Source organism: Protomyctophum parallelum, assembly GCF_964188405.1.
Source record: "Protomyctophum parallelum genome assembly, chromosome: 15".
Lineage (NCBI taxonomy): Eukaryota > Metazoa > Chordata > Actinopteri > Myctophiformes > Myctophidae > Protomyctophum > Protomyctophum parallelum.
In genome coordinates, this window is record NC_139710.1 from 34,642,545 (window position 1) to 34,659,739 (window position 17,195).

A 17,195-nucleotide genomic window follows, 5' to 3' on the forward strand; every position below is an offset into this window, starting at 1 on the left:
CAGGACGACTTGGTATGAAAGCCCCAAACATCACCAAAACACAGGAACTTACATCGGCTATGTTAAAAGGTTTCTGGGGGGAGACCCACAGCTTAATCGGGGCGTCAGGGCAGTGCATGCGATCATACAGAGATGTTCATGTTGTATAATTCCTTATAAAATGAACCAATATTATTGTCACTAAGTAAGTAAAATGTTTTTACTCGAACTCAGGCCAGGAATGTTTTTACACTTCACACCTGAATCCGAAGCTATTGTTCTCACTTTGTTTGAAGCTCACTCCCCTGGAGTGAGTCACCAGCTGGCCACTCTCCATTTTCCACTTTGTCATTAAACTCTTACTGATTTAAACTATTCCACAGTTAAACTTAAAGAATGACTTTCAACAATCGGTCATGAAACTATTAATAGTGAGTGCAACTTGTACTCATTTAGAATGTGCTATAAGATTATAGTGTTTAGCTCCATTGGGTTAAATCGTGTTAATTCACTTCTTAAAAGAGAATGTTCAGTTTTATTTTATAGTTTCGTTTCCTAACTATAAGTCTGTTTCCGTTTCATATACTTTTAAGTTATGATTAACCATGTTCATAAGAGTCTGTTCACAGTTTACATTTAAGTCTTGTTAAGTTTTAAACTATGTATTCATTATATCGGTTTATCGTCTAAAAGTTAGGGCTCCAGTTAAAACAGAATCAGGTTCCTTTGTCCTAGGTCCCGCCTCTCTCCAACCGGAAAGAGCTCCGTATGTCCGGAGAGGAGGGACCTAGTTACAAATATAAGGACAGGTTTGTGGGTTGATCTGGGTTCTGCTGGATCCGGTTGCTCACTTTTGGCTAAACGAATTGCTGTGTGTTTTTAATCCAGAGTTCCCAGAGGACGTTTTTTTTCCATTTGTGCTTTTGTCTTGACGGTGGATTGCTCTTTTGAATGCAAATAAAGACGTCTGCTTTAAACTCACTTCATCTGTACTTGACCCGTTTTTTTCCCTACCTTTGCTGCACGCTGGTTTTCGTTCTTCAGAAAGGAAAAGATACCGCATTCACTTAAATAATTAATGCATGTCATCAGAGATGGGTCTTACATGGCTTCCGTCATCAAATCAACTTTTGTAATTTAGGCCTATTTGTGTTGAAATGGATGAAATTGTACACGTCATTTTACAATGCGAAAGCAAAGCAGGCCTGATAAAAGTATCCAGTCCAATGTTTGCAGCCCTGATGTCAAGGACCCCCAAATTGACACTCATTAGCCCGTGAACCCCCCATTTGAAGAGATGTGCCAGGAGGCACCCATAAGAGAGAATTTCTATGGCTGTAGCAGTGATTCTCAACCCATTTCATTTCAAGGACCCCAAGTTTGACATGCATTATAGGCTTCGGACCCCCATTGAATGGCATTTCTATCTCTGGGACCCCCAATTATATTGTAAAATCAATGTAAAACCAAATGGGTTCCATTTGTACACTCTGTACTCTGTAGATACTCCTGATAAAATATAAAAATACAGTTCTAAGTGAAAGTTATTGATAATAGATTAATACCGTTATTATTATTATTAAGATTCTACTTGAGTACCATGTATTGTTTGCACAGTGCATTTACAGAAACGAGTCGTAGGCTAACTATCTGCCTAATGAATGCATTTACTAGCATTTAGAACCTTTATGCCACACGTTCATGGATGGTGGCTCACCTATTGCGAAATTGCAGAAAGAAGGAAAGAAAGAAAGAGAAAGAAAAATGGATTGATTGAATAATAGTCTACTTTATTAACAGTTTGAAAATAGCACAGTAGTACGATATAATACAATGGTGCTAAAGGGATAATCCCTGAGATTTAATTGTATTCAGTTCAGAGAGAAGATCACAAACTGATCTTTACTCACTACACTATACTAGGCAGCAGGGAGATTGAGTGCATGTGCGTGTGCGTGCTGAGCCACTACTGATGGTAAAACCAGGGCCAATCAGTCACTCACTTCCTATTGAGGTGGAGGAGACCCTGGAGGCAAAGTCGAGTTTATCGTTAAAACCATGTAATGACCCAGCCCTTCACTCTGCCTCTGCTGCCCTGCCTCTTCACCGCTGAAGGAAATGAGGACAGCAGAGGCTGCCAAACTGCATCTTTATCTGCAGACACACACGTGTGTGTGTGTGTGTGTGTGTGTGTGTGTGTGTGTGTGTGTGTGTGTGTGTGTGTGTGTGTGTGTGTGTGTGTGTGTGCGCCACATGCACGCACGCGCGTGCGTGCATGTGGAGTGTGAATGTGTGATATACAGTAGTGACATAATTTGAAGGGAATACCAGGGCCACAGGAGACGTCCCACTTAATTTAACACACACAGGACTTGACACACTGCTATGTTATGAGTATGACTGACAGTTTATGTGGTCAGAAGGACCCCATGAAGTCAGAACAGCACTATATAGACAAGCATGGAACAGATTGCAAAGAATTTCAACAGTTCAAAAGAGGCTCAGTGGTCCAGGCACCCTGAGCGTTAGCCCGAGCCTGGCAGTGTGTTCGACTCCCAATCCCGATGGCCTTCACTGCATGTCACAACCGCCCATGTCTCTTCCCAATTCCTGTTAGCCTACTGTCTGTCCCTCCTATAATTATTTTTTAAATAAAGGCGAAAGCCGCAAAGAAAACATAAATAAACCACCGCCTATTCAATTTTAAATGAAGACCCCCATGTTTTCTATTGTTGGACATGCATGAGTTATTGGCCCAGAAATCCTTTACTGCTAGTATTGTGCTGTAGGTAGTTGAGATAACAGTGTCACTGAACTCAACTCAACTCAACTTTATTGTCACATTTCATGTTTATGGGTGTAAACAAGTGTCCGGAATTCTTTGTCGTACAATCTCCAGGTAGAACGAGAGAGAAAAGGAAAAACAAAAAAAGATCAACATGTGAAATACATATATATATATATATATATATGTGTAGCCTGACCTATAGCATATCAAATACAAAACAAGAAGAAGGAACCACTGCTTTAGGACAGTGGTTCCCAAAGTGGGGTCCGGGAACCCCCAGGGGTCCTTGAGGGAGTTCCAGGGGGTACCCAGCTTAACACAATTTGTGCCCCAAGACGTCCACTGTGGACGGTCCACAGACGTCCTAGGAATTATGAATAGTTTGGAACAAACTTGACCCTTATGGGTCTGTAACTCTGAGAGTGTACAAAATGGACCCGTTAGGGTCCATTTGGTTCCTTTTTGTACACTCGCAGAGTTAATTTAACATTGATTTTACAATATTAATTGGGTCCCCGAGATAGAAATGCCATTAACCCATTCTGACCGGGCACCCATTTTGGTGTTAGCATCATGTTATGCTTTAGCTATTGAAAAATAGCAGACCTACAAGCTCGTATCGCGCCACCGAGTGGCGCGATACGAGCTTGTAGGTCTGCTATTTTTGAATAATAGAAGAACGACTGACATTTTTAGAATCTGATCTCAGGTCAGAATGGGTTAATCAGACCAGTGTGTGTCCAGTGGAAAACTCGTGTGAATCTGATCTCAGGTCAGAATGGGTTAAATGGGGGTCCGTAGACTAATGAGTGTCAAACTGGGGGGGGTCCTTGAAATAAAACGGGTTGAGAATCACTGCTGGAGCCGTAAAAGCCTTCTCTTATGGGGGTCCCTGGCATATCTTTTCAAATGGGGGTCCACGGGCTGATTAGTGTCAATTTGGGGGTCCTTGACATGAAAAAGTTTGGGGAACCACTGCTTTATAGGACAGAAGTGACCAGCAGGTGGCATCATTCGCTTCAGAAATCAGAGAACAATAAGTGTGTCAACAGAGACCCTCCTGTGGGGAGAAGAGGAGGAACAGGATGTGTCCAGACACGGAGTTACTTTGGAGTCATGTGACTCTCTCTCTCTCTCTCTCTCTCTCTCTGCGCCTCGTCTCTTATGTAATCTGTGTCTCGTCTCTGCCATGTGCTTTCCATATAGGCAGTGTGACCTAAATGTGAACATTGTGATCAGTTGCCACCAAACGCTTCGTCTTTCAAAGGGGTGTTAAACTTACTTGCAGAGAGCAAAGTGCAGCACATTGCATTTGGCCAGACAGCATAGAAACAAAGTGTCCCGAGACAACACTGCACACTGATGCTTTTTGTTCAAAATTAATATCCTGACCACTTTGACACATCAATTCCTCCCAGATTGATTCATCACAGGCTATACTGTCACTGAACATCCGCTTTTGGACTAGTGGGGAAATGGTACAATCAATCATGTTTATTTGACAGCCACACACAGACAGCTGTAAACCTATGCCCTAATTGCTAAACCCACATGACAAAAGTGTGTGCGACACACATTTTTGTCACGTGGGTTTAGGGCATAGGTTAGTCACACTAAACGTTAGTGTGTGTGGTAAGTGGCCTTGCCGAGCCTTGAGGCCCATATGTGCAGGAGCCTATCTCCTGTTTCTGTAGCGTGAGGCAGCTTGATGTACAAGTACACCCCCTGGACACAACGCTAGTATGTCGCAGGGACTTCAATCCAACTGTTGATGCTGAGTGTCAAGCAGGGAGGCACTGGCTCCCATAATCCCATTTTTAGAGTCTTTGGTATGACCCGGCCTGGGGATTGAACCCCGACCTCCCAGTCTCAGGGCAGACACCCTAACCACAACGCCACTGAGATGATAGAGCTAGTGTGTGGGGTGGGTAGGGGTATTGTCTTCAATAGCCAATTTAATTGATCAATAACTAGCCTATTTTATGTTTTGTTGTTGTGTAGGTATGTGTTACTGACAGTTTTTTATGTCCTTCTTTAACCTAGACTAAAATATTCTACTTCATATAGTAAAAAATAACAGATCTCCTTAGATGTAGGTCTTGTGGATCTGTTCTTTTTTTGAGGGGTAGGCCTATAGCCCCTCCTATGCACAGCTGTGTGTGTGTGTGTGTGTGTGTGTGTGTGTGTGTGTGTGTGTGTGTGTGTGTGTGTGTGTGTGTGTGTGTGTGTGTGTGTGTGTGTGTGTGTGTGTGTGTGAACATGGAATGGGCCCGGCCGGAATGCAGTTTTGTGTGTATGAGCATGGAATGCGCTCATGCAGCTGATTGATTTGCTGAGCACGGAAAGTGATGTATGAATGATGAAGTATGATTATGTACATGATGTATAAGAGCGCCCCTCACTTCACACAAGTGTGATTTTCGTGCTTTCCGCAGCACCTGGTTCCTAAACTTGGTATTTGCCACTAGGATCCGGTCTAAACCCGCCTACTGTATCCAGTATTTTTTCCCGTACACATACACGCACACGCTAAACCACTGGTTCACGAACACTAATTAGCCCGCGGCCCCCCATTTGAAAAGGTATGCCAGGGACCCCCAGAGAAGATTTTTACGGCTCTATGCAGTGATTCTCAACCCGTTTAATTTCAAGGACCCCCAGTTTGACCTGCATTAGTCTACGGACCCCCATTTAACTTAATGGCCTTTCGATCTCTGGGACCCACAATTCATATTGTAAAATCAATGTCATTTTAACTCTGAGAGTTGGACACTCTCTAAGTTACAGACCCCTATAATGGTCCATTTGGTTCCAAACTATCATTTAGCTGGGGACCCCCTGGACCTCCCTCAGGTACCCCTGGGGTCCCCGCCGGACCCATAGAGTACCCCACTTTGGGAACCACTGCGCTAAACCGTTTCCGTATCCGCTTCTAGACTGGATCCGTAAAAAAAAAAAAACTCAGCAAACCCCGCCCTTCTCCTCCTCGCGCGATAGGCTGACTGACACCACCAACCACCCAATCAGAAACGAGCGCAGCGTCTCTGTCACCAATCGGAACAACGGGAGAGGGCGGGACCGGCAGCCGCTGGCGTTAGGTTGTCAACGTTGATTGGTTGGCTCCTCATAACAGAAAAAAACCCACCCACTTCTATCTTCTTCATCCTCCGTCCGCCCGCCTCGCTCGCGCTGCTTGCTTTGCTGCTGCCAGCCCAGCGAGAGTTCTGTTGAGTTTAAAACGGTGAACTTGAAACGAAACAACAACAATAATAATAATACCAATAATAATAATAATGAGCCGCAGACGACGGACGAGAGGCGGTGGGGAATGAGCCGAAAAAGGACCGAATGTGGGTGATTTTTTTGTGCAGCAGAGCAGCAGCAAACAGGGCTCTCTCTCTCTCTCTCTCTGTAACCCCCTCCTCGGTCCGGGTCCTCCCGGGGCGGGTTGCCTTCTTTGAGTCAAACCGCTGCATGTGGCGTGCAGGGCGGCCGCACGTAACGCCGAGTTGTCGCTCCTCCGGTCCGGACTCCGGAGCAGCAGCAGGAGACACCACCACCACCACCACTGGCGTGTTAGCCGAGCTAAAGCTAACAGGCTAATAACGCCGCGGCGAGGAGGAGGAGGAGGAGGTGGTGGAGACTAGTGGAGGTGAAGAAGAGGAAGACGTGGTGGGGGGGATATTGTAATAAAAGCACAAAAACAAAACGAGCCTGTCCTGTCCCCCAGGAGGCTGTTCGTGGGGGTTACCTTACCTACCACCACTAAAACAAACAAAACAAAGCCACGGTCCGTGCCACGGCGCCGCCACCAGCAACCAGCAGTGTTCTTCTTTCTTTCATTGTTGTGTTCTGTTCGTTTCGTTGACTGACTTTGACTTGCAGCAGCATGCTAGCTGCAGCTGGAACACTGCTATTACACAGCGTGATGTGTCATGAGTGTGACTGTCTGAGGGAGTGACGGTCCCAGGAACAAACAGCCGGTACAGCCAGGCGTCAGGAGTCAGGACAGGCGGTCATCTGGGAGTGGAGTTGGACTCTCTAGACTCACTGGACTGGATGCTGCTGTCATTCGCACCCCGGCGGTGGTGAGTGAGGAGGAGGGAGCCAGGCAGCGGGACGTGATCTGGAAGATATCCTATCCGTTCACTCACAGAGCACAGCCAGGCCGACGGGGTTGGTTTAGGTTAGACACAGACTGTTCTTTCTGGTGGATCATGACGGTCGAATAGCTCCTCCACCACTACGGAGCATGCAGGAGGACAGAACACTCGGTTGATTGGGAGGGGACGGACGGACACAGAACGTCGCCGCCGGGTGGTTGTGGTACGATTCAAAGAACTTTAGTTCTCAACGCCATTTAGTTTGATTTCCTTCCAACACAAGGGTTGTTGTTGGTTGGTTGGTGTGGTGTTGCTGCTCAGACGAGAGTGGGAACTACTAGAAATGAAGAAGTTTTCACGAATGCCAAAGTCCGAAAGTGGCGGACTTGGAGGAGGTGCGTCCGGCGGCTCGGGGTCCAGCTCCGGAGTCAGCAGCTACTTGGGGAAGGTGTTTGCCGTGGGCCGTTATCAGGTCACCGTAGAGGAGCTGATTGCAGAGGGTATGTACTACTAACCGTAGCCTTGTGGTAACAACATGTCTGACACTTTAATACGCACCATTCATGGGATCCACACTTCATTCATTGATCTATACACAATTCAAGTTCGATCAACAATGGTCAAATGCCTTATTTTTGAGGGGCGCTGGCTAGACCCTCCTATATACAGTTTAATGTTTGTTTTTAGTTCAATGTTTGTTTTAAAAACGCCATTGACAATGATGGGAAGATTTACGTCATCTTGTCCCTAACACAAACATATAAATCCCATTAACAATAAAGATAATTCAATGTTTGTTTTGACACCGTTTGTTATATATCATTTTCATCACCTAATTATAGCAAACATGAGTGTTAGACTTTAATATATTAGCGTCCCTCACTTCAAACGGGTGTGATTTTTGTTGTTGCTCTACAGTTGTTTTTTTGTTTATTGTTGTTCCTTTAGTGCAGCAGTACTTTACTTGGTGACATTCTCTGAGTCACCCAAACGTGCAACTATTAAATATTCAGTATGCTCCAAACTCCAAAGACAAAGTTGCTTAGTTCACTGCAGAGATGGTCCCATCACTGCCCTGCCTCGTAGCAACTTTGTTTAACCTGTCAGTGTAGCTAGCTAATAGGGAAGCCCGACTACAATTACATGTTTTGAAAAAGAGAACAGGACAACCTAACTAAGTGGGAATGAGGATATAACATGCATGCATATGGAATTTTACTTCCTTAAGTGGCTGTTCTATGGCATTTTCCTTCCTTAAGTGGCTGTTCTATGGCATTTTATTTTCTTTAAGTGGCTGTTCTATGGCATTTTCCTTCCTTAAGTGGCTGTTCTATGGCATTTTATTTTCTTTAAGTGGCTGTTCTATGGCATTTTACTTCGTTAAGTGGCTGTTCTATGGCATTTTATTTCCGTAAGTGGCTGTTCTATGGCATTTTATTTCCGTAAGTGGCTGTTCTATGGCATTTTATTTCCTTAAATGGCTGTTCTATGGCATTTTATTTCCTTAAGTGGCTGTTCAATGGCATTTTACTTCCTTAAGTGGCTGTTCTATGGCATTTTAATTCCTTAACCCATTCTGACCGGGCACCCATTTTGGTGTCGGCATCATGTCGTGCTTTAGCTATTGAAAAATAGCAGATCTACAAGCTCATATCGCGCCACCGAGTGGCGCGATACGAGCTTGTAGGTCTGCTATTTTTTGAAAAATCGAAGAACGACTGACATTTTTAGAATCTGATCTCAGGTCAGAATGGGTTCATCAGACCAGTGTGTGTCCGGCGGAAACCTCGTATGAATCTGATCTCAGGTCAGAATGGGTTAAGTGGCTGTTCTATGGCATTTTACTTCCTTAAGTGGCTGTTCTATGGCATTTTAATTCCTTAAGTGGCTGTTCTGGCATGGCAAGCTGATGGCTTTTCAACTAAGTGAAAGAAAGCCATGTGTCAATGAACACCTACAGTCCTACACAAGGAAGTTTTAATCATCATGGTTCCTATGCAAGCAGAAAGGGGCAAGCCACACCTGCTTACCTCTAACCTTGAAGGCCCGTATACGTTGTCAACAATGACATTCATGTCAGTGGCATTAACACAAACAGCATTGATTGACGGTGTTCTTTTTGAGTTGCGTAACATTGCAAACATGCTGTGGTACAGCATGTTACAAGGGGCGGAAAAAAAAAACAAACAAAAAAAAAACCCTGTCTATGTTCAGTTGTCTGTCTTTGTTTGTGTTTTACAATCTAATCGTGGGAAGTGGCTCTAACTGGAATCTTCGCTAAGAACACAAAGGACGATCCTGACTGCCTCGCTCCTTGCAGCGTCCCAATAAGCACCCACCATTTCTAATCTGGGCTGTGTGAACATTCAGTGAAAATGGCTTGTGTGCAAGTTCAGCTTGTAGATCGCTATTGTCTGCGATTAGATTTGATGTATAGCAGGCACGTGCAGAGAGTGTTAGAGGGGCAGGGGCTGAAATCCCGTAAGAGGGCACTTTTGGACAGAAATAGCAGATCTACAAGCTCACAACGTGTCGCGTTGTGGGCGTGTAGATCAGCTATTTTTGGGGTGCAACCCAGCACTCTTTATCTACTGGACATGCGTTGTGTAACGACATGGATTTAGAAACATATTTGTTCAACGCAAAATTCTGCGTTCCAAGTTCAAGAGACTTCGGGGGAAAAAAGCGATTCTCCTGAATGCTGCCTTCCGGCATGGCATGGAAAGGAGTGGCATTTTGCATTTCTTTCACCATGTAGTAAACGCTGCATTCATGGTTTTGGAGAGGGCAGGTGTTTTACAGACGGGTAAAAGGGCAGGGGCTGAAGCCCCCTTTGATGTCTATGTGTGCACGTCCCTGATGTAGAGGGGGAAAAAGTAGCAAACCAAGTATAGGGCCCTGGGGGACCCCGGTCAACTAGGGTAAGTGCAGTGGTGAAGCACTGGTGGACGCAGTCACCCCCCTCTTGGTTCTCATTGCTGACACCTCTCGACGCACAGTGCTGCTGTCATACTGTATAATGGAGGACATTAAGCAAGGGCAGGGAGAGGCTCATCAGAATGCGCAGCCCGGCTGCCTCGGAAGTCCCACAAGCCGGGCGGCGTCTGTCTGTCACTTGGTGTGACTGCTTTCAGTGGTGCAGAATGAATCATGGGATGATTCCTAAAGTGATTAGTCTTAAAAAGACAAAATATCTTTTATTTAATTTATTAGGATGCAGAGTAGGAACCAACGTTTCGGCAGATGCAACTGCCTTGACGTATCTGCCGAAACGTTGGTTCCTACTCTGCATCCTAATAAATAATCGGCACTTTGGCTATGATATCGGTGTGTGGGGCCACTCTTTTGTCTTCTTAAAGGTCATTACACACTGGCGAATTAGCGACACGATATATTCGTGCGAATAATTCGCATTTAAAAAAGAAACAATTGAAGTCCATGCAAGCTTCCACATCAGTGGCGAATGTGCGAATGTGCGAAAATGCGACCGTTTTCGCTTTTATTTGTTCGCTCTGGTGTCGTATTTTGCAGAGATTCGCAGGCGAACTGCAACATGCAATATTTCGCATTTTCAGATCGCTTATTCGCATCGCGTCGCTAATTCGCCAGTGTGTAATGACCTTAAGACTTATCTTTGTAGATGTTTCTGCTGTGAGCTGGCACCACTACTAAGACTGGTGTGCATTTAGCATCCTCCTGCACAAATTCTGATTTATTCCTAATCCTAAAGTATCACTTTATTCAACCATTTGTCAGCGGTTTTCAGCTTTGACGAAAAGCACGACGCCGCCTCAAAGTGTAACAGGTGTGCCATTATGTGGCCCAGGTAGGAGGAAAGTCTCATTATCTGAATCATCGGTAAATAAAAAGATGGGTAGTGGTTATTGTATAATTAAAAAAAGGCCTAGAAATTGTGTATTATAAGTAAGCTTGTTTCTCTCCTTGTAACTCATCTGCAGAGTAGGACAGTTATTATGTTGAGCAGGAACTCGTCATTTCCCTTTGTGGTTTCTGTTCTGTCTGATGGCTGTCGGAGAGAACCCAAGAAATAGAGCACAGATCTAGTAACAGGATGCATCTGTGACTGTGTCACTCGTGCTCTACTAAATTAAATATCTTTGGTCTTAATAGCCATTCTTTTGTAGCGTTGGCATCTTAACATGCCCTCTCTCTCAACCGCAACACAAGTCTTTTCTTGCAATCCCTCTCTCAGGAAAAAAACGTTGTAGTGCTGAGGAGGACCCAACAGGAACACATTTTGCACAACACATGTCTTATTCACTAAGAAATGTATGCAAATTTGCTTACACAAGATACAAGATGAGCCCTGCCCTGGCCTGCGCCAGCAAAGCCCAAACAGTCATCAACCTGCAAGGGCACATGGGGTCTATCTATGCTCACAGAATAACTCCTCCTACTTCCGTGCCCCTTCCCTACTTCCTACAGATGATACTAATTAAGGCTCTGTTCCATTTTTGTGTACAGTGGTTCTCAAACATTTTAATTTCAAGGACACCCATAACTCTCAGTTGCACACCTTTACGGGGCCATTTTGCAACTCACTCAAGGACACTTTGAGACCCACTGCTATAGCAGAGTATTTCCAGTGAGCCAACATGACAGTCTGCTGGTCTTTGTGCACTTTGTGCATTTCTTTTGGAATACTTTGAGCCCTGTCTACGCACCCGTCTCTGAGCCTAACAGGTGTGCATAAGACCTTGTTGCAGACTATAACGAGGCAAAGGATAAATTAAAGGATCGTCCACACATACAGCAGTACAAAAAAGTTGCATGCCATGATGCCAAATCCAGTGCACAGTATAGCTGAATAATGGAATGGCTGCTAAAACAACAAAGGGAGTCTAGTACCAACACCCCTCAAGCCTGGAGCGGCTGGTCATCACAGGAACACAGGCATCACAGGAGCAAGGACACATTTTTCAGAAGAAGGAGAGGACACTGTAGCAGCATGGAGAATTTAAGCCTTTTTATGAAGTCACCGCACATGTTGAAATGTTAGTCGTTTTGTATACTAGCACCTAATAAAAAGGCTTATTAATTGTCTGTGCTGCTCCAGTGCCCTCTCCTTCTTCGGCTACTAAAACAAGTTAGGAATGGAATGGATACTACAATAATTAATGTTCTGACTGCTCTTTGCGCGGGTACAGGCTTTAGTTTAGACATAGTATTGGTCCGACTGTCATTAGACCCACAACCAACCGGCTCAAACCCTAACCTAACCCTAACCGCAAGCACGGGAGCAGTGCATGTTCGACCGCATGTCCGACCATTGTTTCAGTGTTGTTCAATGTTGGTCCGTTGGTCCGTTGTCTAATCTGTGTGTGCATCCCTCTTTGAGCATGCAATTTATATCACCATTAAAAGCTCTTAACCCATTTTTACCTGAGATCAGATTCTAAAAATGTCTTCTACATCCTGACAGTTGTTTCTATGTCAGTCGTTCTTTGATTTTTCTAAAATAGCAGACCTACAAGCTCGTAGCGCACCACTCGGTGGCGCGCTATGAGCTTGTAGATCTGCTATTTTTCAATAGCTAAAGCATAACATAATGCTAACACCAAAAGGTGTTGGCATAACTGACCTGAGCAAAATAACTGACCTGAGCAGTGAGCACACATTTACGTGTAATTAGCATATGTGCAACTATGGCATTAGTATAGTGGATTTATTCCATTGCCTGTGCAATTTGGCATCCTTCTAGTGATACTGGAAAGCTTAGTGAATAGGCTAGCACAGCTTATTTTTACACTTTGAAAGCAGCAAAAACTCTTGATGGAATTTGAGGCCAAGTTGTTTACTGTGCAAGTGGAACCTTGACTTAAGCCAAATTTGACCCAGACGGAAATTTCCGGTCTTTTCCAAATTCCAATCACAGCGATGGTCTTGGCCAATTTTTTTTTGCCTAATCAAATGCTTAAGTTTAGAATGCTGCTGACTTTCTTGTCGCACATACTTTGTATAGCCGACACAATGACTGACTAAATAATTCAAAACATGTTTTTTTTCAAATCTGGCATGCTCGTTCAGCAACATTACATGTCTGTAATTAAAATAATTTAAGACGTTGTCTTGTGCTAGTTCTTTTTTACTTTTTAGTATTGGTAGACTTCACTGTGTTTTGCATTGGTTGCTGGCAAATACGTTAGTTGATGCATTGGCTACTTGTGACTAGTAACTTTTGAATATGTCAAGTAGACAGAATTTGATCTATAGAACACATTTATGAACTATTCTTTGTTTCCTCTCCATTAGTTCTTTTTATTACAATTCCCCTTTTGACAATGATCCATACGGTCCCTCTCACTGCTGTCCCCAACAGTTGTTCCGTGGTAGGGTAGGGTGTAACCACATGCCTCCTGGCTCAGACACACATGGAGTCGACAGCTGCTTCTCTCACCTGACGGTGAAGAGCTTTGCTGTGAGGCCCGTTATGCGTGCAGTGCAAGTTAACCCATTCTGACCTGAGATCAGATTCTATAAATGTCTTCTACATCCTGACAGTTTTCTGAAAAAGCTATGTTTCTATGTCGGTCGTTCTTCGATTTTTCGAAAAATAGCAGACCTACAAGCTCGTAGCGCGCCACTCGGTGGTGTGCTATGAGCTTGTAGATCTGCTATTTTTCAATAGCTAAAGCATAACATAATGCTAACACCAAAAGGGGTTCCCGCCCCAAAATGGGTTTTAACACTATCCCTCCCAGTTCAACTCCTCACTGAACAATTTTAATTGTTTCCTTTTTTTAACGTTAGACTTAAGTGCACTGGAGGCGTGCGAAAACAAGACGATGTTGGCAAGTTCTCTTTTTCAGAGTAATAGCGGCCATGTTTTCCCGGCACCCCAGAGCTCCTATTTTGAAGGAATCCCGGGACTGATTGTGTTTGTGTTACCTAGGTTGTAACCCAGGGGTATTCAATTAGATTAGGCCGGGGGCCACAACTGTAGAATTATTGTGTGTGGGGGGCCGCACAGTGTGCGTGCGAAGCGCGGATATTTGTGGGTTCTCAAAATGCTTTTTGAGATTTATGTATATTTCCGCACAGTAATGAGCAGGATAATATGTCTATACAGGTATATGCCACCTTAGAATAGATGTAGGCCTAGACCTATTTGACAGTGCATAAACAGCATTGCTTTGACATTAACGACTGGACGGACACACACACACACACACACACACACACACACACACACACACACACACACACTCACTCTGCTGTGGGCAGTTCAGAAACCCGTCCACGACCACCAGTGACATCATCGTTAGGCAGATTGTTTTTTAAACAAGATTTATTTACGTGAGAATAGTTTATCAGACTATAAAGATCAGATTACATAGAGCAGTGATTCCCAAAGTGGGGTTCGGGGTCCGGGGACCCCCAGGGTCCTGGAGGCAGTTCCAGGGGGTCCCCAGGGAAATTATGGTTTGGAACCAAATGGACCCTTATGGGTCTGTAACTGTAACTGTGTACAAATGGAACCAAATGGACCCTAACAGGGTTTATTATTGTGAGAATGATGGCTTCCATTTTCGCATTGCAACTTTTCAGGACTAGAAAGCCTGCAGTTTCTATTAGCTTGGATTCTCCATTGATGTCACTGTTGGGTGGGTTTCTGAACTGCCCACAGCCCTCCTATGTGACACAGACCGAGTAGAAAAAAACGTGTCATTTTATCATGATTATTAGTGAGGACCTATTATATGAAGATAGGTTGAAAAGTGGTCCTTTAATGATTACCGTCATTATGGTAATCAAACAATTAATATCGCACACACCATACCTGTAACTTTTATTATCCCTCTTATTATTCTCAAAAAAAAAAAAAAAAAAAACGTTTTTTTTTTTTTCAAAATTCTTCCAGGGGCCACAAGGGGGCGCTCCGCGGGCCGCATGTGGCCCGCGGGCCGCCAATTGAATATCCCTGTTGTAACCTATAGAGCACCCAAGTCCTGACGTCACTGTCGGTAGAGGGCGTCAGTCCCCAGGTTCATGTATTTTTTATTTGCATTATAATCTCCATAGGGGGATTTTAGATCTCTTCATATAAGAACTGCGTTTGAAAAATAAGCCGATCACCCCAGCCTTTTCACTCATATGGATATGAAGCATCGACTGAAGGTGGAAATGTAAAAATATACCCAAAGAGTAACAAAATAACCGTTAGAAATAAATAAGTTAACCCAGAGACTACATTTCCGGGTAGGCGGGTGGCTGCATATGCCTGTCGCACAACATAAACTGAATGTTAATTACGTTTATTTTTATTTTATTGATATTTAATGTTTTGTGGTTAGTACGAGTTGAGTCACCACCAGCTGAGCTTATGTCAACAAGGAATCTCAGGAACGCAATGTGTTGACTGCTGGGCGTGACGTATATTAGCAGCGACATTGCCTTCATATCAGTGTTGTTTTTGGCAGGCATTTTTTAGATTTAGTCAGTCTTAGTCTTTTGGAAAAATGCTTAATTAGTCTTAGTCAGTCTTAGTCATTTGGAAAAATGCTTAATTAGTCTTAGTCAGTCTTAGTCATTTATATCCTTGATAGTTTTAGTCGACGGAAACTCCTAAGGGTTTTAGTCATTTTAGTAAAATGTTTTAGTCCATTTTTAGTCAAAATTTTAAAGAAATCTTTAAATAAAATGTCTATAGCTACAGGTATTAATACATTGGCATTGGAATCAAGGTTGACAGGTTGTCATTGTCATATGAAGCTATATGATTCCCTGCTTTCATATGACATGAAAAAAATAAAAATACAATGGCAGTCCCTCAGTCAAATGGTCACAAATATACCGGTATATAACTTCAACTGAGAGTTCAGATGCAAATAATAACATAAAAATAAAATGTATGATATGCTATTTCATATACCGGTAATATCTAGGGATGCACCGAAAGGGAAATTCTTGGCCGAAACCGAATACCGAATATAGGAAACAGTTGGCCGAAAACCGAATACCGAATAGCCGAATACATCTTTGTTGTAAAGCTACCTGATTATGGCAAAAGACATGATTATGGCAAAACCCAACTTAAATAATAAACACTTATGCGTCCATTAAAAAACATCTAATTAATTGGAGGCTTTGTGATTAATTAATCTCAATTAATCACATTTTAATCGTATATCAATTGGCCTATTTGACCTGAACGGTGAGCTTTTTTTTCTACATAAGCATAGTCAATAAAACAAGTAGTAATAATAATTGTGATAATAATATTATTTATATAATGCTTCTCTGAGTACTTTAAGGACACTTTTCAAGGAGAACATGAGAAAACAAATAAAAACAACTTTATTAGAGAAAAACTAAGTATGGAATAAAAAAAATGAAAGTGGAATGAGATAGCAATATTCCAGAGGTGGGTTTGAATTTATAGGTGGTGGCATGTCTCTGAATTTGCATTTTGTGTGCATTTTGACAGGTCTGCCTGCTGTGGACAGTGAAACCCTGAGCATTAAACACAGGCAGACGCAACGATAGTCTATCATTCATTGTTAAAGCTCCAAATGATATTCCCATTCGTCTTTGTCTGCCCGTGTAAACGCAGCAGCGAGTGTGAGGGGTTGGGGAACGGATGGAAAGTACATAGTGTTATTAAGGCAGACTCCTTCTAACTATATGGAAGAAACTAACGTTAGCTCCCATGCTAGCAGTAGCTTCCCTCGTCAGACAACACAACACCACCACAGATCGGGTGGAAGCTGCTGCCTGGCTGATATCACTGCTTGTGCCCGTGGATGGGAAATAAGATTTAAAAGGCTATGGAAGCTTGGATGAAAGCACAGATGTGTGCAATAACGTTTTGTCATCCCTGTGCATCCCGTCTGCTGCTCGTGTGTTGTGAGTCTGTCGCTGGACTCGCTGCCTGCTGATGCAACAGATGCATAGTTAAAGAGCGTCATAAGTAGGGGTGGGTCCCGAATCTCGGGACCAAGTATGTACCGAACCGAACGTGCCTGGGTACCGGGTACCCATTACAATAATTCAATTTCGGTTCTCTATCGGTTCCCACAGACACGCAGTCACACGATATTTATTTATTTTCTTCCAATAAATAGATGCGCAGGGAACAGAGCTGATCTACAAGCCTACATTGCGTTGCATTAGCGACGAGTTGTGGGCTTGTGGCTTTCAGAGGCGGAGCCATCTCTCTGCATGGAGTTAGTTGTCGAGGAGTCTAGAGACAGTGACATGCGCTATGCCTGGCACTGAGGCAACATCATTATTAAAGTTTCTTAAACGTAATTTTCAAGTGAAGTTTATGGGAGGAAACTTTTAAGAGGGGACAAGAATCTTGC

General features: G+C 43.5%; 1 protein-coding gene across 1 annotated transcript in view; it reads left to right on the top strand.

The window, feature by feature from the left end:
• Window positions 1–6,740: 6,740 nt before the first annotated feature.
• bmp2k (BMP2 inducible kinase) overlaps window positions 6,741–17,195 on the top strand; it is a 93,410-nt gene continuing 82,955 nt past the window's right edge. The window contains exon 1 of the mRNA XM_083783447.1: window positions 6,741–7,370. Within this exon, the coding sequence (XP_083639573.1) occupies window positions 7,214–7,370 (157 nt within the window). The 5' untranslated portion in view covers window positions 6,741–7,213. The remainder of the gene's footprint in view (window positions 7,371–17,195) is intronic.